At 48.3% G+C, this 24,587-nt stretch overlaps 1 protein-coding gene across 7 annotated transcripts in view; it reads right to left on the bottom strand.

Moving 5' to 3' along the window:
• LOC144947939 (glutamate receptor ionotropic, kainate 2-like) overlaps positions 1–24,587 on the bottom strand; it is a 219,916-nt gene that overhangs the window by 138,508 nt on the left and 56,821 nt on the right. For all 7 annotated transcript variants that reach the window (XM_078877355.1, XM_078877356.1, XM_078877357.1 and 4 more), the window contains exon 2: positions 626–793. In XM_078877355.1, the coding sequence (XP_078733481.1) occupies positions 626–793 (168 nt within the window). The remainder of the gene's footprint in view (positions 1–625; positions 794–24,587) is intronic.

Below are 24,587 nucleotides of genomic sequence, written 5' to 3'. Positions count from 1 at the left end.
CACTCCCCAGAATTCCTAAGTAAATTCCCACCCGCCGGTGACCATGAATCCAATTTCGCTGTTCCAGTTACGGGCAAAACAAAACAAAGGCCCTGAGTTTAACTTGACTCACGCGGCTGCTGGCAGAAGGGCCTCCATCCGCGAGAAGGGAGCTGAAGAGTGGCCCTTGTAGAGGGGATGCTGGTCTACTCCTCGTTGCTGGCCAGGCCACACACTGTGGAAGATGTGGGCCTCAAGTGTCAAGGTGATAATCTCGAGGGTTGAGGTGGTGCTCATCTCCCTGTGGAGAAATTGGAGGGGCGAGTCTCTCCGTAGGTCGCAACCCCTGTTGACTTCCCCACAAACCGGTACCCGTTTTAACCCATCCCGGGTGTGTCATGGGCTGAGTCAACCCCCATCCAGAACGGGAGTTCCCAGATGTTATCACGCTACATGACCGCCCATAACTGGACATGTGAAAAATCACTGCATAGCTCAACGGATTCCTCCAGTCTAAATAAAGATTGCGATCTGATCTTAGCCTTCCAAAGCCCCTCCCCCAGCACAAGAAGGTCTCAAGGGGGGGGGGGGGTGCGTGGGGGTCAAAGGGGGAAGGGGGGGGGGAGACCGAGCGGCGTTCCCCCACCTTTGCGCGAGGCCTCGAAGCTGTCGTAGATGTTAATCCTCTGGATGTCGTACGTGAGCGTGGTGTTGGGCAGCAGCGTCCGGTTCCTGTTGATGCTGTTCACGGCGAACTTGAAGGCGATCTCCTCGGCGCTCGCGGGGCCTCCCTCCACCGTCTCAAAGATTCCGCCTGGCCGGGAAGACATGGCCGGGCAAGGTCACGTGGGCACGCCGCAGCCGGCCAGCGAGAAACACAACGACGACGACTTTGTCGCCCTTCGCCTTCACGCCAGGCACGTCTCACAGAGAGAGAGCTTCGCGCGCGACAAAGCGACTTGCATGGGCGCACCTCGGCTCAACACAATTCTAAAGAGCACGCCCAGTGGCAGCTGTCCCCGTGTGGCACACACCCGGCTCGCTCGGGAAAGCCGGTTTCACAGGTGGGCGTTCGTCTGCCGGTCAAGGGGTGGGTGATACTCGCACCTGCACGCAACAAGACGTGGGGCCTGGGTTCGATTTCCAACTCGGGCGCGCTTTTTACGCGTCGAGTTTGCGTGTTCTCTCCCTGGTTTGCGTGACTTTCCACTGGGTTCTCAGGTTGCCTTTCATAGCTAAACACGAATCAACAAAATGCGACGCGGCTTGTGTTCGCCAAGCATCCCAACGCAGAAAAACGACCCTGCACACGACTCAATTGACATTGCACGCAGCAGCAGCAACAGTAACATCTCTCCCACAATGCTACAAAAACTTGGCAGGGACCCTCCTGAAAGAAAAAAAAACGTCTTGAGATTCAGGGAGGATTTATTGGGTTAACAAGCGTAATAATAACAACACCAATGATATAAATCACCATCTGCACTTATACTGGAGGAATCCGATGAGCTATAATGCTCTCTTTTGTACAGATGTCCAGTCGAGGCAGGTCAGAATTGGCACAATCAAACTGGCACAAAGAGGCACAAATTGCCGATGACAGCGTGAGAGTTACACAGCGGCGGCATATTTCAATGCCACAGCTTTTCCGTGTGTGTCTAGTTTGTTGTCCTTTCCCCGCACCTCCGATTAGCACGGGTTGGCTTACGTACGGTGCGAAAGAAGCGCAAAGTATGCAGTGACGCCGACACACGTGCTTGCTTTGTCAAGAGCCTTCACTGTGGACGCCAACGCTATGCCAAGACCCGGGCTTCGTCTTCTGTCTAAGCGCCCCTTCCCCCTTGGTGCTCAACCCCTTCTATATCCCTCGAGCCCCCCTTTCTCGAAGGTTCGCTCACCCCATTTCCCTCTGCCATGCCTCGTCCTCCTCCTCCTCCTCCTAACGGTTGTCAACCTTTACCCCCCCCCCCCCCCGATAGTCCACCCTCGTGTCCCCGCGCCTTTTACGTTTGAATTTCTCAACGAAATCGGTTCAATTCTCCGGCCATAACCAATCCTAATAATAAGGTTTTTCCCCTTTTTTCTAGCAACAAAACTGAAACCTTTTTTACAAGGATTCATGTCTGCATTAACCACAATACTTGCAGTCAAAATGAAAACAAAAAACACACTATGATAATATATGCATTGTCCTTGAAATTGATTGGTCCACACCAAGGGACGGCTTTCTAACCAATCCTCTTTGAGGTCTCTCTGCGCCCATCAGAGGCCTCGGCACACTTCCCGTCTGTCCGTCCTCACGCGAACCACGTCGCGAGAAGTGGCCTCTCGTTGTCGACCTTTGCGCGTGCATCTCAGATCGCGCAGGAATAGCCCCCGTCTGATCTCTCCCGTCGCCCTCATTCAGCAGTGCTGGGTGGGTCCGTAGGGGTGATGTAGGGGTGTCAGGGCAAGGATTCCCACCAACAGGAGGGGGACGGTGACAGGAGAAGGGGGAGGAGCAGGTGAGGAGATATAAGGAAGAGAATGGGCAGGAAGAGGCGGCGGTTAGCGGGAACGAGATTGGGACGGCTGGGGACAGGTGTGGATGGGAGGAAAGGAATAAAAGACGAACCCCCTGCAACCGTGGGTCGGCTCTCCTTTACAGGTCTAAGGGGGCGGCCTGCACGTGTCACGGGAATATAACGACACACCCAGCTCCGCAGCCTCCCCCCCCCCCCTCCAGCTTCCCCCTCCAGCCGATTAAACCGACCTGTGCTGGTGGTAGACGGTGGGTTGGGGGATAAATCCTTTCCGCTCGAAGGAGCTCGCACACTCATTTTTCACTTTGGCCGGGCCGAGAGGCTGAACTCCTCGCATGTGAGAGGGAGGGATGTCGACTGCAATTCCCCCGAGCCACTCCGGCCACTTCACCGCCCTGCCGCTGGTTTTATTAACACGCAGAGAGAGAGAGAGTGCACGAAAGCAGCGATCGAAGTTACGGGGGTTGGATACTAAAGGTGCCAGCCACCCCCTCCTCCTCCCCCTGCAATTTGCTCGCTCACGTCGCTGTTCGTGGTAGGGCCCTCCACTAGAGGCCGCGTCTACAGTGCCCCCTCCTCGAAGGGGCTTTCCTCTCGTCCCCCAATAACCTCGCACGCTCAACAATGAATGCCTAAGTGCGCGTGCTTGAGTAAGAAAAGGTAAAGGTGCAGCAGCAGTGGCTTGCCCGCCATATTACTGGCAAGAGGGCCTCTACACGGAGCATTGAGTACCCAGTGACCCTCCCCTTTCACGATGCCTCTAGAAATCCCACCAGAGGGACATCCAAAGACGTTGGAAAGAGGTGGGAGTTGCCCACACTTCACCCCACCATAGCTTCGACTGCCGTTGGTCGGGAGATCGAATCGAGCTGGCGACCTCTAAGAATTGCAAGCCAAGTGTCGCCCGACCATTGCATCAAGACGTCGGTGACAAGACTCGGTGCACAAAAAAAAGGTGGAAAGCACTGTGGGGAGAGGGGGAGGAGAGGGGAGGGGGCAGAAAAATGAGCATGGGTTTGTAGGGTTTTTGGTTTTTCGTTACAGTGATGGGGTGTAAAATTCATCGATTTTCATCTTTGATTTACTCCTATCAGCACCGCACTCTCTTAATTATCTCCAAAGTTACTCGTCATACGCGATTCCCAGGGGAATTGTATTGGCAGCGGTAATGAATATAACAAATAGTTATGGGCACGGAATGGATCCCCTGTGAGTGTGAGATAGCTGTAATCTGCCGGAATTTATTAGAGCGAATAAAAACATTACTGCCTTCCCTCTACGGCTCTCGGAAATAAATAAAAATGTGTGAATTCATAATTATGTGATAGCGTCATCAAACACTGCTAAATTGTTTCATCTCCCTGCCGCTATATTCAGCCACGTGTCGCCTGCTCACGTGCATTGTTGCTGATGTAAACATTGTGACTTTGTGCCATTTGCCACAATTATCTTCATCATTATTATTTGAACAATTGGTATTCACCATGGTACATATTGAGAGCCGTGATCATCATTACCCTTTGTACAATTGTCATTCATCGTCATCATTATTATCTTAACTCCTGGTCATCATCAACATCATCATTACCATCATCATTCTTATCACTTTTTGTAGCATGCTTCAATGGAACTTTAATTGCTATTAATCATATAAATCAAATTAACTATACTGCAGGCAACAATAACATCATAAATAACAATCACTGGTGATTAGAAATTATTATCATATCTGTTGATAACCACAAATGCTAATACCCACACTGCCGCCATTCGCCACTAAGTGCCTGTGCCAGGCTAGGTGCACGTTGAGGCCACGTGAAGTGTCGAAGGTTCGCTGACAGGAGGTCTCGAGACAGCCCCAGGTGGCATGATAATCACCACCACCACCGTCATCATCACCACCACTATCAACAACATCACACGGACAGAATGAAAAACCCCACCACCTTCGTTTTCAAGGATTACACGTGAGTCTGTATGTCCCCCCTCCCTCCCCTCGGTCTTTCTCGAGACAACTAACCACAATTGATCCCATCAACGACATCGCAACGAGGTGCCCAGAAGTCAAAATCTCCCAAGAGCTGTTTCAACGTCGGGCCTCCGCAAAAACACACATTTGTATCAAAGCACGTTCTCAAAGCTAACACATCAACGCCCAACGCGGCGCCAATCTATAGGCAATGATCTGTCCCTCTGCACCCCCATTATCCCATCTCAGTCTCTTGGGTACAGCCCCTCTCTCTCTCTCTCCCTCTCTCTCAAACCAATGACAAGGGAAGACAGCGTGGAAATCCCATTAACAAACAGCATCAACACTTTCCATTCAATCACGGCCCGTATGCTTAAGAGCTGTCACGGGCACAGCTAATTTGCAAACCCATGTAGACACATCTTAGGACCCACCACCCACCCCGCTCACCCCCCCCCCCCCCTTTCAATGGACCATCGTCATCAGCTATGGTCAAACAACTGCTGGATGAACGTAGTCCCAAGCTGTCGTGATATCTCATGATGCCAAGGTGCAACAATGTGTGGACGTACGGGACCTTCTTGCCAGTATCAACATATTAGAAGAAGGTTTACCCTTACTGGCAATTAAACAGTTGTGTTAAGATGTTAAAACACCAAACAGAAACCATTCGCAAGGAACCATGTCTGCATTAACCACACACCGCACTTGAGCTGTTCGCCTTTTGGCGTCCTCTGGTCTAACACTGTTTGAGACTAGGCTGCACAGAAAGCTGTCTCTGGTGTGGAACAATCCGTTTCAAAAGACAATGCATCATAAACTACCAGAGCATGTTTTATTTCGTTTGCATGTTCACCACAAGCACTGTGTGTCGTCGATGCAGACACGATTCCTTGCAAGAAGATTCTGTTTGGCGCTTTAACATCTTAACACAACTGTTTGATTACCAGAAATGGTAAAACCTATTCTTATATAATGTAAGTATATTGAACTTCTTTCGCACAGCACGTAGTCAACCTGGCACATGCGCCACGAGTTGCATGCAACGCTCCATCTCCACGGTTTGACGTCCTCTCCGATGCTTTCCATCATTCTTGCTGACCATCGACCGTCATCGCTACTTTGCCATGACATGCCCCAACCCGCTTAACTCGTATCAAACCACGTGAATTATGCCCGTGACCTGTCTGTGTGTGTCCTCTAATACATCCGTAAGCTCTCATCCAGCAGCGGATTGCCAGAAACGTGCGCTCCACGTCACACCCCGCACTCTGTAACGGCAACACAACGTTGATGAACGGGCGACATTCATTCACACTCCACAGGCTTGGCATTCCAATGCTTTTGTTTTACCGCGATGCTGGCTGCACAGTTGAGCTCAGGCGACTGAGTGACATTGCCTACGAAGGTGGCGCTTTGTTACAGATACAGCGAGGCATGGATGGCAAGCAAGGGCATTCAGATAGAGTCCCTCCCACCCCCCCCCCCCCCGGCTTCCTATCTCGATCCACTGCCACTTATTTACAGGTGGCTGCCTGCACCAGCTATGCTTAACCCTTTACTCGCCAACATTCGAACTATTGGGGGCCCTGTTTGTTTGAGCGTGCGCATTGCAAGTGTTGCTCAGCTAAACTTTTTTTTTAAACACTATTAACTACTTTTTCTCATTTGATCAAGTAAGGACCCATTGAGTTATATATATAATTTTTCAGAAGTGACCTGGCTACCATAAATGATAGCTAGCACGAAGTGGCTTACCATCATGTGGAAATGTATAGCAGCCAAATACTCTAAACGCGTGTTCATCAAGGTGGAGGGAAAACCCGGGAGAAAAATCAACGCGCCCATCGGGAGAGAGACACGCGAATTCCAAATATACAACAGGCGTCAGGGTCGGGATCGAACCCACGACCTCCTGAACACCAGGCGAGACAGTTAACATCTCACCATCGTGATGCCGTGGAATGGCTTACATTTACATATATATACAATTGTAGCCCTGTTGCCTTTGTTTCAAACGCCACGCAAAATAGGAAGATCTCACGAACCAACGGTAAAGGTGCAGCCCTGAAATGAATTGGCTCGTGCCACTTCTGACAGAGGCCCTCTCCACCGGGGAGATGCTCCCGAAGAGCTCCTATAGTTTGTATTTTGGCTCACTCTTCCACACTGACCAATCGTCTTGGTAGTACCCACATAGATTTGAAGCTTTCGTGACTGCAATGATTCATATTCTCAGGTTTTTTCGGACGCGGCTGCTGCGTGCGCAGCAGCCGCGTCCAAGCCGTCGCCAAATGTTTTGTTGGCTCCCTCCCCCTCCCACCCCCCTCCCTCCCGATACGTTCCATTCATTGGCTACCACATTCTGATGAACTCCCCCCCCCCTCTCCTCCCCCCCTTCAACTTGCTTATAAGGGATTACATCTTGAATCATTGCTTCACTTGATGCAGCTAATCTGGCTGTGACGGTCCCACCTGATGACGGAGACTTGTGTTGCCTCCGAAACGTCGTGAATTTTATTTTTTTGTTTTGTTTTGTTTTATTTTACTTTCATTACTTTTAATGTTTTACCTACGTGACTTTACCGAAAAAACCTGAGAATAGTACCCACATACTTTACCCACAGTTCACTCCAACACACCTGAGCTGCCCATCGACTAACGGCGCTGTCTGTACTAGGACTGACTTCTGCGTGGACAAGTGGTGGGTGATGGGGGAGGTATTCAACATGCTCGCCTCAATTGTTTCAATTGCCACGCTGGGAGTTTGCATCGAACCGGCGACCTCTGGATTGCAAGTCCACTGCACTCACCATTCACGCTGCTGTGGAAGCAACCCCCCCCCCCCCCACACACACTCAGTGATATATGAACCCTTTTTTATCGCCGCGACTGAGACGCTACATTCAGCAATATGGACTGTTTGTGGCAAGCGAGCAAAGCACCTATTACGACCGCAATGGTACTGCAGGGAGAGGTCAGCACCACTCATGCCCTGCCTGCCTTCGGCTTCCCAGCGGGCAATGTTCCGTGCAATCGTAACCGGGCATCGAACTTGGTTTCGCCAGGGTCTCCGTGGAGCGTGCTCCCATTCCAGAATGAAAATGTACACAAACGTATGTATTTGTCTTCTTGGTTCTTTCGGTAAAGTCACGTAGTATGGAAATACTAAAATAATAAAATAATAAAAATAAAACATAATAAAATAATTCTCACGACGTTTCGGCCACAACGCAAGCAGCCGTCCTCAGGTGAAGAACAGGTCTGTCGAGAAGACAGAGCCTAAATGGCACGCCCCAGGCTTGGAGCGACTATTTAAGCTGGGATGGAAGGGCGAAGAGCGTCTTGACAAAATAATTTGCATATCAAGAGGAATCCCTGCAGTCACGAAAGCTTTAAATCGAAAGTATGTGTTTGTGCGCTTGCATGAATATAGCAATCTCATGTTCATGTTTGTGGTTCTTTCCCATTGATTAGATACAGGGCTCCTCTCTCCTTCACTGCACATCTGCCCGCGTGCCTGTACGGCCCCTTTTGTTTATCCACTGCTGGATGAGGGTGGCGGGGTGGGGGGCTTCCCCATGCCCTGATGGTCAGGCAGTGATTGAGTCGGCCACGTGTTTGATTCACGTCACAGTTGTATGAGTTGTCTGTGTCGGTTGGAGGAAGGTTTACGACACACGCATTTGTTTTCTTCACACGGTGACCTAACGAAAAAAAACACAATCACCTAATTATTCCTGGTTTCAAGCACAGATATATTAATTTGCATTGATCATCGTCTTGTTCAGTCATGATCAATCTACTGCTGGATGAAGGCCTGTCTAAGCCGTCACCGTCTTGAGTGGAGTGATCCGCTGTGGAGCCTGCGCAACAGCTGATTTGCATCGCTCCATTCTCCTCGGTGAATGACCCGCTGGGCACATGCCGTTGCGTTGGCTCAAGCAGTTTGCATCGTGCGCTGACGCACCTTGGCATTGCGGGCATCATTCCGCACTCATTCCATCAAGTAGAGGGTGCAATGTTGAAGATGCCCGTGAGCTTACTTATTTATTAATATACTGGGCAAGTAAACATAAAAATTGAAATTGAATATCCTATTATGATATAAATCTTGATCTAGCGCTTTGCAAGAGGCTCATCTTTTTCTCTGAACAGCCGTGGAAATTAGTTTGCCCAGCGACTACGTCCGAGACGAGGATTTCAACTTCGTGTTGATTTATCCATTTGGTTTCTACCCCCCCCCCCCCCCCCGTTTGTTTGGTGCATTTTCGAGAGCCAGAAATTGAAACTTTAACAAACACAACAACACAAATATCCCGGGATATTACAGACAGCAGAAGAGGCTCTGGGGCATATCACAGGCCCTGGCTCTAAAGTCTGCGCATTCAAGACGTCAGAAGTAGAATCACACCCCAATCCCCCTCACCCAGATGGTGGCTGACAGTTGCTGCCCAAGTTAACAATCTGTCCTCCAGTGGGGTCATTAAGCTACTTGTCCCTTCTGCTTATGGACTTTCACGATCCCACAGGACGCCCTGCCACGGTAAGCCATCCGTGTGCCAGCACCAAGGCTAAGCTATCAAGTCAGTGGTTGCGCCGTGCCTTATTCAAACGAGACGTCGTGCAGACGAACTAACAGCGGCGGTAATTAGGCAGGCGGCCAGTCGTCTATTACGCTTTGCGTTCTCGGCATTCATTTGGTTCAAACAATCGACGACTTACTATTCATAACGGGTTCATGCGAATTACACGAGGGTGTTTGTCTCCAGGCTAAACTAACGAGGGGGACGGAACAATCGTGACAGACGAGACGGACAGGACAAATTTGACCGAACTTATTCTCGAATCAAATTTACAATGACAATTATTTGTACATTTGGGTAAAAGCGAAAGCCTGCAATTGCTTGCTCGTGGAACTGTTTGCGAGAGGGTGTCCCTTCCAGATCATCTCGCGTGCGGTGGGGTAAAGTGTGGGAACTCCCACCTCTCGCGAAACGCCTTCCCAGCGCGTAAGAGTCCCGCTCAAAGCCCCTCGACGTGGGCTCGCTCCCTCTCGTTGGAGCCGTTCAGAACTGAAGCTTTATTATTTATTCCGACATTAAGCTCCATTTCCCAGCCATGCATGCGAATTGACACCACAAACTAAGCCCGTATAACCGCAAACCTTGTTATAGAAGACCATTTCGTAATGCGAAAACACATTTACATTTTTATTTGGCTTAGTTTAAGCAATATGCTTTGCGTTGCTTTTTTTGCATTTGCAGTAACAAGATCCGGCCACATTAGAATGACGTACGCATAGCGTAGAACGTGGGGAGGGGAGGGGGTAGTGCGATTTAAAAAAAAAAGCGAACACTAATTTACGCTTCGGTACTTCTCAGCACGGTCACCTCTAAGCGTCAAACACACTCATTACACGATTAGCGCGCGACGGAGAGAAGACTTTGCGGCACAAAGGCTCCCGCCGCTGGGTCAGCGTGACCCAGGTCTCGCATCGCTCAAGTCCTGCGCAGTCCAGATAAGACAAACGGGCTTCTCCGATCCGGGACGCGCCGTTGGGGGTGGGACAAGGCGGGCGGGCGGGCGGGTGGGCGAACGTCGGCTCGGGGATTATTTTTTTGTCGGCATGCGCGCGGATCAATCCGCGGGGATCTCTGGCGGGCAAATGTCCCCTTGCCTGGACTCGTCGCAGGGCGGATTGCGCGCGCGTCGGAGCGCTCCGGCTTGTGAACCGGATGGCAGCCGCGTCGATTCCATCTCCCGGGGCGGCATTTGAATCCGCGGTGCAAGCGTTTATTTTTTTATATATCGAAAAAACCCGCCTCTGTCCACCCCGGCAACAGTGTAAATGGGTAGTCGATGGTTGAGTGTGATGGGGTAAAATGTGGGTACGCCCCTCCTACCTCTCTTCTCCAACATTCAGCACTAGAGTGGAAGAGAAGGCCAAAACGCCAACTCGATGGGCTCTCCAAATCTTTCTCGAGCAGAGGCCTTTTCACCAGCGACAAATCAGGCCGTTTGATGGACTAGACAACAGTCACATTTGACTTTGATTAAAATGCACCAATGCCTTATGTATGCATGTTGAACTTCTTTCACACCGTACGTAGCCGACTTGTGCTTAATCGCAGGTGTGTAGCCGACCGTGCTGTGCCGCACTCCCCCACACGCACAAGTGCCGTTGCCCTTTTAAGTGTAATCGGCGTGCTTCGATTTAACCAACATTTACAGATGCATGCGTGCGTGTGAGAGCGAGCGCTGCACTGCGAACCCGGCCACCCGAGTTCAATTCCCGCTCACGGCCAACAACCGGTGACGATTATTTGAACCGGTCCTGGGCCTACCCTAGGTCGACTCAGCCTCAAATGAGTACCTAGTGGGGATAAAAAGGCGGCCAGGCCGTGGTGCTGGCCACCCACCCCCTTCTGTGCCGTGCCCGACTTTATTATCAGCGCTTGCCCCAACAGCGTGTGAAGACGATACGGGGGAGGCGGAGGGAGAGGGGGAGTCTTTGTCTTCGTGCAAGCGGAACGCGCGTCAAGCCCTTGGCGGCGATAGAGGCTCGTCGTTGCGGCAGCAAGCGCAGTCGGCTAAACGAGGCGGTTTACCGCTCCATCCAAAACCTGGGGCCTTTCGGGAGCTCGGGTTGGCTGTTTCTCACTTGCGCAGCAGCCACCACACTGACAAATGGACAAAGATTCCCCCGTGTAGCCTGAACAGACTGTCGGGGCAAGTGCCATTGGCGAGCGCCTATGAAGGCCGTTACGGCACACGAGGGGGTGGGTGGCCAGCACCACGCCCGGCCGCCTTTGTCTCCCCCTGTGGCGATGTTCACACACCGCACCAGGCACTCATTTGAGGCTGAGTCGACCTAGGGGAGTCCCAGGACCGGTTCAGCAAATCGTCACTGGGTGTTGGCCGTGAGCTGGACTCGAACTCGTACCAGGTACTCATTTGAGGCTGAGTCGACCTAGGGGAGTCCCAGCACCGGTTCAGCAAATCGTCACTGGGTGTTGGCCGTGAGCGGGACTCGGAACTCGGGTCCCGCCGGGTTCGTAGCGCAGCGCGCTAAAGCGGCTACACCGACAGCGCCCACCACACTGACACCTGGGCTAACCAGCCACCACACGTCCAAGGCACCTGAAGAAGTGATTGATCGTGCTGTCGGACTGCTCGCATCCAACACCGGCAGCCCGCAGACTCGTGACCCCCTCCACGACCCATCAATGCCGACTCGCTTCACCCCACGTTGAGCAGCTTTAAATTGCACCGCTGACGCCGCACACGCACTCGCGGAACCTGCCTTGAATGTTGTGAAGTTGTGTTGTTGTTGTTTCGTCTTCGGCCTCGTAAACCACGCGAACACTTTTCGTCGCTCGCGCATCTCAAGGGCGCGTTGCACAGAGTGTCGTCGCGTGGAGCGCCGGTGCGAGTGAAGCTTCAGCGCGCTCGACAGACGGGGCCGCCAGTGGACTCGATCCCACTTACTGCGCGCGCTCAAGGCCGTTCCGCAAAGCGCTGCCGAGCAGCGTCGGTGGCCGTCGCCAAATGATTTCTGATTTCTGATTTGCTCCGAATTTCGATCGGATTCATTGCGTTCAATCAATTGCGTTTGTCTCGCTTTTTGTGATTTCGTCAAACCACCATCACCCCCCCCCCCCACCACCCGGGGGATTCTCTTCCCCCACGAGGCAATCCCTGGTCTCTGTGATCAGGGATAGCCTCGTCAGATGTCGGAAGTTTGAATTATGATTAATTATCATGAATTATTAGTATTACAAAGCGCGGGTCACAGAATGGATGGGGCGGTGGGAGGTCAAAAGAATCCACAAACAGCTACCCCGAGTTGGAGGCGACAGGGCCGTGAGGAGTGGGCCCACTGCCCCATCCAGGCGGGGACCGCGAGCGAGAGGGTCGTGAAGGTTTACACGTGGGAGGGGAATGGGGGTAAGGGGGGAATGATAGCTAACATACTGGGGGGGGAAGGGACAGGGGGAGGGGGGAATCGGGGGCGGGGCTGGACAGCAGCTTTTATTTTAATTTCAGGATTTTTATTCACTTTTTTTTTATTATTTTTTATATATCTACGTGACTTTACCGAAAGGACCAAAAAATATGAATTCCTGCAATCACGGAAGTTTTTAAGTCAAAATGTAGCTCTCGGAAGGTCAAGCTCAGAAGAGTTGACCCCCTTGGACCATCATAGATGCCAGGGTGTCAAGGCAGGCCAACACGTCTGCGACGCGTCGTGGTGCTCACCGGTTTAGTTTCAGTTTCATTTATTTGGTTTCGCCCCGTGAGCCATTCGGCTCTTGAATCGGGTGAGCGCGGCGCGAAATACGTTTAGCGGCGGAGCGACGAGAGGACCCCACGCGCCGTTCCGCGTTCGGCTCTCAAAGCCATCGACTGCAGTTGACGCGCTCGCCGTCGTTAACGATAAGCAACGTCCTTGATAACTACAAAATGCCCTTTAAATTAACACAGAGACAATGGCCTCCGTGTTGATTACGCTCCGGCGTCAGCAGTTCTGTATGAGATTCCTGTGGTTAACAAAGTGAGCTTTCATCATCATCACCACCACCACTATCCTCGTCAAAACCTGACAACCGCACACCGCCTGTTGAGACGACACTGTTTGGTTAGAAGTCTACATCAATTGCCGTGTTTATTGAAAGAGACTGCCCCCATCAATAGGAATGTGGAATTGTCATCATTGATCTTGGACCATTGCATACGAATGCATCATGTCGAGGAAGACAATACTATTACAATGCAATATATATACTAAACGTCCAAGTGTGACCGCATCTAAAGGCGATGTACAGCAAGAGTGGGCATATTTATTTTGGGGAGAATAAAGGCAGTCAGCCATTGGTCTCTAAGTGAATATATCAATCTCAGTGAGAGCGTGGATCTCTGCGCAAGTGAACTGGTTTCTGTGAGTCTATGGGTCTCCGAGCGAGTCGATACAGCACAATGTGGATGTACACGGCAAACACAGAAACATGTATTACTGGTAGGAACCTCCCGGTTCCACCAGCCCACAGGGGATTATTGTGTCCGTCCGTCCGTCGTGCATCCAAAAATGGGAGTGGTCGGGCTGGGTGGAAAGGGGAGGGGCTGGGTGGGGATGGGCTTGGTGGGGAGGGGCTGGGTGGGGAGGGGCTGGGTGGGGAGGGTGTGGAGGGGCTGGGTGGTGAGGGTGGGGCTGGGTGGGGGTGGGAGGGGTGGGGCTGGGTGGGGAGGGGCTGGTCACCCCGTGGTGCCCTTATAAAACTCAACGTTTAACCTTCTCACGCCAGCTTGTGCCCGCCCTCACAGTCAGGCATATTTGCGGAATACACCACGCGGCCGTTGACCCTGGCCATTGACCGAGCAACCCAACGTTCCTACCAGCTCCCTCCGCCGGCATGTGTTTTGTTGTAGAGAGGGGCAGTCAGTCATAGTCAGAGGACAAGAAGTAGGGGTCTCGAGCCTTGACTTTATCGGTGGCGGGGAGTCGACAGCACGGATGAGTTGGGGGAAGACATTAACGACACGGGGATGATTGCACTTTGACTTTGAACCAGTTGTTTGATATTTCGCCAGTCTTCTGGATCCTCAATACCAAGTGTTGGCTACAGAGGTGTTGATATGGGGAGTGTATTAAAGCAATATATTCTGACTCACAACATCCCGTGAAGACTTCTGGCCACGCCTGGGGTGAAAGATAAAGAGAAGGGAAAAAACTGGCAAATTGCTCTCTCTGTGCTAGACTCAAAGTCCACGCTTGGCCCCAGTTGACTGTGCAGTTCACGTTGATCAAATATTAAACGTATTAAAGGAACATAATAAGCTATTGTTTTAATTGGATTCTAAAATATTCATTGCATAATCGGAAAAAAAATGGATGCAATAGCAGGTGTTTAATTTTGAATCTGACCCATTTTACGCAACTTAAATTGCCGCTCCAAATAATGAAATAATGACACAATGAATGGTAGAAAGCTCGGTCGAAAAACCAGATGATTATCGTATTCATTATTTTCCAGGAATCATCAACTTTTCTGTGCGGCTAATTCTTTTTTTCTTTTTGCTCGCACATTATTACAAAAAAAACTGTCAAATTACATTGGGGGTGGTGTGGGGAGGGATTTTAATGAGAACCGAAAAATGTTTAATTGATAATATCTCCTACATCACGTTGTGCATGTGCTTTGTTGGCTAAGTGTAAAAATATCATTAATATTACTTGTGTGGGTCATAATTGTGGCTTATAGAATTAGGACTATTATTTATTTATAACCTTCAACTTATAATTTATGAAATATAAGCTTTGGGGTTTCTTTTTTTATACCAAAACAGCTTTACACATTTGTAAAAGCTAAAATAAATAAAGAGTGACGTTTCAGGTAATTGCCCATATTCATAGCGTGTGAATAGGATGCCCATATAGATAGAGTAGATCATGCGATTTGGAGACGTGACTTATGGGAAATCAGAATAATTTAGATTTTATCAGTCAAATTCTCATGACCCGTTTTTAAATCGGCATATGAATAGTTATCTAAACATAGCTATTATATAACAGACAAACCCTTCAACAATCAGAAATTTTTTTCAAAATAAACTCGTCATACTACGATTAAAGCTCATTTACGTCTCGAGTTTCCTGGCTGGCTGCTGTCTGGGCTCCTCTCAACCCCGACGGCAACTCTGTTGTTAGTGGCTGCTACGGGACACTGAATCTAACTGGGTAACTGGCTAAACGGGATTTCCCGTGTAACAAGTCAATATTGATTCTAAACGGCGGAAGAGGTTAAGAAGACGTGAGACCGTAGAGGTGGGAGCGACACGGTTAGTTTTAAATTGCTTCAACTTTTCCATTTGTGCTCCGATTAATGCAAATCTTTCACTAAACAATTATTTAAATCCAAGAGAATATGAAATAAATAAAAACTCACGATACATATACTGTCTTGCGATTTCATTACGTAAATAGGCAATTACTTTTAGAGCCCCGAGAACAGGTTATAAAAACGCCAGCGAGCTGTCTTATTTTCCATTGCAGAGCAATAGCTTCTCTCTACGAATGTTTATTTTTCCAAGGCATTGTTACTTACAAATGTGTATCATATTTATTTTTGTACATTGTACCTGTGCACCACTGCCAATACAGCAGCACCAAATAATTGTATTTAATGGAACGCAGTCTCAAAGTCTTCAGAGTGTTTCTTTTCTTCAAAGCGTTGGTAGCAATCTCAGACCACACACACACATCACGCTAGATTGGGCCCTGCACTGAATGTGAACCATCTGTAGACATCTGTAAAAAGGAGCTTCAGAGCCCATCGGATTCCTCCTCCAGTCTAAATTAAGATTTCTGATTCTAATTTGGCTAAATTCCAGTCCTGAGAATTAAAATATCCGTTTTGATTGCTATGCGATGGACATTACTCCCATGTGCACTGTGGGTGGCAAAGTGCTGTCCTCTGCTGCGTGTGAATCCTAGGTCACTTGAAGAGATCTCAGAGGTAGCTCTGTGCTATCCACTTGCGTGGACCATTCTCTGATAGACGAATGGTTGCGCCGTTCCGTGACAGATTCGACAAGATATTCCATAAATATATCTGTTTGCTCCGTTCGCCAACCCGCATTGACCAATGTGGTGAAGTATGGGGATAATACTGGTCAACACACTTTTTCTGGCATAAGGTATTCCAACGGTTTTAAGGTAATTTTCGGATGCTGGTTCGAAATCTGGCATCAGTTTTTGTCTATCACATTAGGTTGTTGAGATATCAAATATTGCATTTTCAATAAAAACTGCTGAAGAAAAATATTAAATAAATGTGGATATCTACATAAAATGATATTATAAACACACCATCCTAAAAATACAGCACCATATTTTAACACTAAAGCAGTCACTGACTCGCAACAACTTGCAATCATAAGTGACAGAGTTAATTTCGGGTAAAATCAATGAAAATGCGGTATGCCGATAGCATAAAAATAAGATGTGATAGAGCAAATCTGAGATCAGATGTGGAATCAGCACCCTGAAATTAGTCTAAAAAAGCTGCAAAAGACCAGGCCAGAATTTTTTTTTTTGTTGTTGACCAGTGTAATACAAACTCAATGAGTGGCACAGCACTGGAATGTCTTCATCCTGTAGTGCACTCACAATGCACTATGAATAATAATATAATAATAATAATTATATGTCCCTTCAAGGAAGGCAATAGCCCACTGAAAGAATAAAAAATAAATAAAAACATTATTTTATTAGAAGAAGCATGTTCATTTGCAACATGTAATTTTCTAATTACGAGATCACATCTTCGCCATTTAAACAGAGAGCAATTAAATTCGCATCAGCATCACCCAGCCGCGGATAAATAATATTTAATTTACAAAATGAAACAACGTGCAGGTCACGCTTCTTACTCGTTCATAAGAACGAGTGGCCACTACCACCTCCCTCGTGTACCCAGCAAAGATGCATGTATGTTGAACTTTTTTCGCACCGTACGTAGCCACCTGGCCTTCTCAGGCCACCGAGGCAAGTGAAAAGGGGCTTCATAGCTCATCGGATTCCGTCCAGTCCGATGATCACGGTTGATTCTAATCCTAGTGAGACGGGTTGGCTAGGCTAGCACCATGCCTGGACACCTTTGTCTCCCCAGTGCCGACGGCTGCACATTGCATGCAGCAGGTACTCATTTAAGGCTGCGTCGACCTAGAGGAGGGCCCAAGCCCAGTTCAGATAATTACCACCGACTTCAGACATGGCCAGTAATCGAACTCAGGACAGCCAAGGTTCGTAGGAGCATCACAAAAAACGCACAAAAATACCCGCACCCCCAACCGAAAGCTCTAATGGACTGTTGGGCCAAGCCAGCACCTATGAAAGCCAACGCAATGCACAAGAGCTGCACCACGCCCGGCCGCCTTTGTCTCCCTGGTGCTGATCCGACCGAGGCGAGGCCCGGGATCGGTTTCAGACATCAATAGCCGATGTTGGCCCGCGGGCGAGGAATGAAACTCGGGTGGACGGCTTTCGCAGCGCGGTGCCACCAAACCCGCGACACAATTTGCCCCCTGACCTATGTGCATCATCGCACCGCGCGCGCGAATTTTGTTTTTTATTTTTTCACAAGAGACCGGCACGGAGCGAGTAGAACAACGGGAGGTGGTGGTGGTGTGTGGGGCACAGAAATGTCGTGGACAGAGGCCCCCCCGGAACGCGTTGCTGGCGGCGCTGGAGGTAAGGGGGGGGATCAATGGGGCTCGCTACCTCACTCGCGGAGAGAAAAACAAGCCGGAATATTTATTTATTTTTTAAGGGGAAGTGTAGGGAAAAGGATCTAAAGTAAAGGGGTAAAGTGGTGGGGGTTGGGGGGGAAATGGTGGTGGTGGAGGGAGAAGGGAAGCGAGGTATTGCAACACACATTTTAACAGCCATAAAAGCACGGAGTAATTTCTTTAATAAAAAAAACCCCCACAATATCCCATTCTTCAGCGAAGGCGAAACGTGAGCATCATGGACTCTTCTAACACGGGCGCGTTTCCTGTTAATGACAACGTAATGAGGGTTTCGGAGACTGCGGAATTCACAACGGTGTGAAACGGATTGCATGAGCACTATCTGCCCCATGCAATACCACAAGTCATCAGTCATGCTTACACCTAGAAGCGAACACCCTATGGTTTGGGTTTTTTTTTACACAGAGTCACAGTATTTATGTGTTGCAACGATAGTGTGTCATTTGCATTAGCGCTATCAGCATTGTGCAAGAATGTGACTTATCGCTTTAGTAAAAGTAGACGCTTTTTTTGTAACATTTTTTTTCCACAGGATGCGTTTCCAAAACAATGTAACACCTCTTAGACGTTACACATACATGTCTGTGTAGAGGTACTGCGTGCATGTGTGGTGCATGCAATCGTAGTCTTGCGGTATCACGAGCCGTCGCACTCCTGCACGTGAGTTGATCTCATTGCTCCACCTCTGAAGTGGTCATCCTCTCCAACATGCTCCCTCCATTGACTGTCGTTCCATCGCTAGTCTCGTCCCATCCAGTAATGTGCCGTGCCAAAAGCCCCATGCCTCAACGTTCAATACGATGTCTTTAATTTAAAAGATACAATTTATATTTGAAATGATATGAGGGCTAATCTAGATTTGAAGTTTTCGTGACTGCAGGGATCCATACTCTTTGGTTCTTTTGGTAAAGTCACGTAGGTAGAAAATAAATTAAATCACGACGTTTCGGGCGCAACACAAGTGTCCGTCATCAGGTGGGACAACCACAGCAAGAAACAAAACGTCGTGATTTCATTTATTTTATTTTATACCTACGTGACTTTACCGAAAGAACCAAAGAGTATATGAGGTCTGACCATGTTTTTGTATTATTCATTTATTTTTCTCTGATATGTTATGTTTGTCACGAAAACGGTGTGGTTTGTATTGATGAAACCCGAGTTAACAGCGTCTTAGCTCAAAGGGTTCTTCAAAGTGAACTGCATTAAACTGCACATGTTCTCTGACCCACGTGTGTGTGTAGTTCTAAGCATGCACCTTGCACGTGTTCTTTAATAGAGCAACGGGACTTCCATGAGCACAGTCCAAACTTCAAAGCCTGACTCTTAGGTTTTTTGGTAAAGTCACTTAGGTAAAAAAAAAAGTAACAAATAATTTATTTATTTACTTTTATTTGTTATTTTTTTTTTATGAATCCTATTATTATTATGAATCCTTGCAGTCACGAAAGCTTCAAATCTAGAATTCAAATCCTGACCTCAATTGACTGTGTCGAATCAGTTTCATCATCATCATCATCATCTCTCATTATCACCGTCATCATTATCGTCATTATCACCGTCATCATTACCTTTGTCATTTTCATCGTCACCATCATCATCCAGGTCACGCACATCATTTTCACCGTCATTAGAATCATTGTCATCGTCGTCATCGTGCTAGAACCATGTGAATGGCCCAGTGTGAGGCTGCACTCCTTCGCGATGGGAATCCCAGGAGCTGTTGTCCGGAGAGTCCCATCACTTCTAGATTTGAAGATTTCGTGACTGCAAAGATTCATATTCTTAGGGGTTTTCGGTAAAGTCACGTAGGTAAAAAATTAAAATAAATAAAAGTAAAATAAAAAAATTTAATAAAAATCACGACGTTTCGGAGGCAACACAAGCCTCCGTCTTCAGGTGGAACCGTCACAGCACGATAGCTGTATCAAGTAAGAGAAATTCCAAGAACACAGTATTTGTATATACAGTAAAACCTTGGATTGCGAGCATAATTCGTTCCGGAAACATGTTTGTAATCCAAAGCACTCGTATATCAAAGCACTCTTATATCAGTTGTGATCACGTGACGCTCGGCAGACAAAACGTACTACTCGTATTGCAAGACCTCGCTCGTTTATCAAATTAATATTTATTTTAAAAAATTACTCGTCTTGCAAAACACTCGCAGACCAAGTTACTCGCAATCCAAGGTTTTACTGCATACTGGTTGAGGGTGGGAGGAGCCAAGGTAGGCCCTGAATATTATTTTTGTGAGGTTCGGTGCGGCTGAAGCACGCTGCTAGGAATGAGCCTTTGTTGTGTAAACTTGGTTGCTTGGGCTGCAGCGGCAAACAGAAATGAGCACTGCCCCATTCAGTGCTGGCGTAAGCGCAATATTTCAGGGAGTGATTCACCGGCAGATACAGCTGCACGTCATTACCTGTCTATTCGTGCCGCTCAGTTAAGGAGCCTGTGGAACTATCAATATCGAGGAACATGTAATGTCTTCGGGTTCTTTCGGTAAAGTCACGTAGAATGGAAATAATAAAATAATAAAAATAAAACATTATAAAATAATTCTCACGACGTTTCGGCCACAACGCAAGCAGCCGTCCGCAGGTGTAGAACAGGTCTGTCAAGACAGAGTCTTCTCGACAGAGTCTTCTCGACAGACCTGTTCTACACCTGAGGACGGCTGCTTGCGTTGTGGCCGAAACGTCGTGAGAATTATTGTATTATGTTTTATTTTTATTATTTTATTATTTCCATTCTACGTGACTTTACCGAAAGAACCAGAAGATGAATCCCTGCAGTCACGAAAGCTTTAAATTGAAACATGTAATGTATTCTCAGCTCGACGATTTACGAAAGTGGACGCTGGTATTTCCATGCTTACATGGGTGGACTGCTGTTCTTATCGTGATCCAGTCCTGAGTTTGATTCGCAGCCACGGCGAACATCACTTGCAAGCGATATAAGAACCGGTCCTGCCCCCACCGCCCCAGCGTGGTGAAGTATGGTCGAACAAACCCCGCGGCCGACACAGCTCGAGAATGCATGCAATTATTGTTGTGTTTCACGTCGCACATAGACTGTCCTCTTGTTGCTCCACTGCTGTACGAGTTCCTCTTCAGAGCATGCGGGTCAAAGGGGCCGTCCATATATGACGTCACGCGATTTTGGACGATTTTTTGACCCCCCCCCATCCTCGTCACACGGCGTCACAAAAAGTCAGACCCCCCCCTCAAATATGACGTCACAAAGCTCTGCCCCCCCCCCCCCCCAAAAAAAATAAAGCATGCTTCAAATCGCTTTAAACTATTGTCATTGTAGTGCGTATTTAATGTGGCGCTGCACTCTGATGTTGTAGAAGAAAACATTTATTAAAAAGTCTATTTAATTAAGTAGAACGTGTTGTCTATATTTATTTAAAGTTGCGCATTTTGATGTGACGTCACATTTCTCAACCCCCCCCCACTCGTCACAAATGTCTGATCTCCCCCCCCCCTAGGTGCGTGACGTCATTTATGGACGGCCCCAAAGGGCTTATTTGACCATACTTCACGGCGCCGGGCAGCGTGGGTTGTGACGGTGGGGACGCGTAAGTTGGGGAGCATAGAAGAACAGTACAACAATAAAAAAAATATCAGCACTCCTCTCTGCCAAAAACAACAGGGCCCACGGTCCTATAACATCCTGTTATGCACTGTGGCACTCCATCCAATCGCTAGCAAGGCTCAATTCCGGCATGTCACGGAATGAGGTGCGTTGCGGGTGAGTGATTCGGTCCGAGGCTCTTTATGCTACTTGTGCATAAATATTAAAGGAGACATTAAATATGAAACGTAAGCAGCAAGCCGCATGTCCCTTTTGAAGTTGCGCATGACGCAATGAGATGTTTAGCATGAAAAGTAAACATTTTGAATGTTCCATTAACTATTTATCAGTCGCAGTCGTGTCCATGTGTCTGCATGCATGCAAACACAGTTTTAGGGAGGCACACGCAAACCAAACAACACCTCGGAGAACCAAAACAGCTCAAGGGTTCCCAGATTGACGAGAGAGAGAGAGAAAAAAACATGTAACAGTGCATAAAATAGCGTGTCACGCTTATTTGTAGGGTTATTTTCACTGCTCCTCGATTAGTTCTCATTAAATTATTCATCAACCGCCTGCATTAAAAACAATATTATTGTTGTTGGGTTTTTAGTGTTTGTTCACTGCGTGAATTTCCCACTTGCGATCACACGTGCACTCCATTCGACTGCCTTCTTTTTAAATCCTTTATATTAAGTTCACTTGCTTGCTTGCTTGCGCGCTTACGACCGTGCAAATCTTTCGGTCGTTTTGCAACCCACTTCCCGTGATCCAATCGAGCTGATATTTTGCACACAAACTCGTTGTGCGTAACAATTTATTTTCGTGAAAAAAAAAATTCCAAAATTTTACACTTTTTAGGAAAAAATAAATTATATTTAATTACCAATTGCTTAATGGTGGCAGGCAATCATCTGACCCATAGGTGGCAGCCATCTCAAGCCAGAGGACGAGAGGACTCTAGCCGCCACGCATATAAAGGATTTATAGTGAAAAACGTAGTTTTTACGGGTTAATTTTTTTGTTTATGCAGCTGATGGACAAAGTGCCTTCGGAAGAGAATTCCTCAGCAGAATCCGGTCGCTATTTCGTGGCCGGACTGGACGGCACGGCGGTCATCATCGCAAATTGAGACCCGGGCGATGTTCTCTTCTTTGGCCAAAGAAGATGAGCGCATTTTTTTTTTTTGCCAGCTGCTCGCGAGAGTTCAAGCGGGCGTTGTGTCGGCGTTTAAAGCCGTGCCCCCGTGTGGGCAAAGGAAGCGCCAGACATCTGCCAATTATTTTTGCAACGCCATTCGCATTCAAATAAGTTCATCCTTTAAGATGTTTTTATTTATTTTATTTCATTACCGTAAGGGGCTTGTTTTGTTTACATTTCTCTCTCCTACCCTCCATCCCTCTCTCTCTCCAAACAAATTACCATTTCGCATTGTTTTGTTCGAAAGGTCGCAACCATTACACGGAATCGCTTATTCGCGGTGCGTAGTGTTTGTTTGAAAGGTTACCCGCAAGCCAACGAGCGGTGACTGCGGAGGCGCTGCGGGTCAAGTGGTTTATCTTTTTTTTTTCCAGTGGCAGGGGCAAGTGCGGATGACAGCCACTTGTTTAAAAGGGAGAGCAATGTGGCGGAGCACGGGTGGGGAGGCGGGGAAACACACGACGAATGTGAAACCAACTTCAAGCAAAACGACGGCGCAGTAAGAACTGCTCATGGTCGATGGGCACAATGGCATGCAGCATTCAGAGCGAGAGAAGCAGAGAACGGCAGCGGTGCCCAAACGACATCACGGAGTTTCTTGGAAGCCGCGAGCGGACAGTAGCAGCTAAGGAACGTAAAGAAATTGATGGAGGGGCGGGGCAGAATGAATTGATGGAAATGGGAAGTTACCAGATGACAACAGCAACCAATGGCGACCAGGATGAGTAATGGTCTGAGCCACTATTGCATGTCACGCATTCGGCTCTCGAACTCACCCCTTATGTAAATGAGGAAAGGCCGCAACGCCCATCATTTAATTTTACTCATTATGGAAAAAAAAATTTCCAGCAGCCCCCCTCCTCCTCCTCCTCCTCCTCCAATCATTACGCCCAGTTGATAGTGATAATGATTTAGTTTTTTTTTTATAGAGCGCCCTACTTCTATGCCACGGCATCTCAGAGTGATTCACATCTCACGCGCCTCGTCTCTAACGTTCGAAAGGGGCACCCCCCCCTCCAGTGGCAACTGTCCCTGTGCGGCACAAGGCGACCCAGAACCTTGCCTGCAAACGTGCATTAGTCTGGCAGTAGGAGGCGATGTTTTCCCATGTATAATCCCAATTGCGTAATATGCGGGTTGTTGTTTTTTTTTATTGTGGCACAAATACGATCCCTGAAACCGGCACACAGTTAGTGGGGGGGGGGGCAGGGGGGGGGCAGCTCCCTCCAGCCCTTGCGACCCCCCCCCCCCCACACTTCGCTGCCAATCAATTAATTATTCTATCGCTCCTTTATGTAAGGCCACCGGTGAGCACCCATTAAGACACTCTGAATACACGTGAGTGAACATTCGTTGTTGGTTTTTTTTCACTGTGCGCCCACACACAGTGAAATGCAATTATAGCAGCAAAGATTAGAAATAAAAGCAAAAGCCTCGGGCTTTGTTTTCAAATAGAGAAGTTAACTTTCAAATACATTTAACCGCGACTGAGCTGTTTGCACTCGACAACTTTAAATACATTTTGAGCCTTCATTGTCAGTGGTGTAGGCATCCGGGCTAAGCACGCTTGAACACTGCCAACATTCATATTTTTTAGCACTTCGAATAAAACAATTATTTTTTTCAAGTAATATATATTCAGCTTCCAGGATGTTGTGTGTGCTGATGGTGACAGTAGAAATACTTGTCAGGGCAAGTGCATGTCTTTGAGTGTGTGTGGGGGAAGCGGTCGTGTAGTGGTTAGCGCGCTGCCTCCAAACCCGGCGACCCGATTTCAATTCCCACTCACTGCCAACACCAGTGACGATTATGAAAACCGGTCCTGGGCCTCCCCTAGGTTGACTCGGCCTCAAATGAGTACCTGGTGTGGTGTGTAAACATCGTCACTAGGGAGACAAAGGCCGTCGGGCGTGGTGCTGGCCACCCACCCCCTCGTTAACAGCACTTGCTCCAAAAGGCTGGCGAGGCAACATGGGTGATCTTTGCCTTTGTGTGTGTGTGTGTGCATCTGGGGAGCGGTGGTGCAG

Source organism: Lampetra fluviatilis, chromosome 47, assembly GCF_964198595.1.
Source record: "Lampetra fluviatilis chromosome 47, kcLamFluv1.1, whole genome shotgun sequence".
In the NCBI taxonomy this organism is placed as follows: Eukaryota; Metazoa; Chordata; class Hyperoartia; order Petromyzontiformes; family Petromyzontidae; genus Lampetra; species Lampetra fluviatilis.
This window is presented reverse-complemented; position numbering and strand designations above follow the sequence as displayed.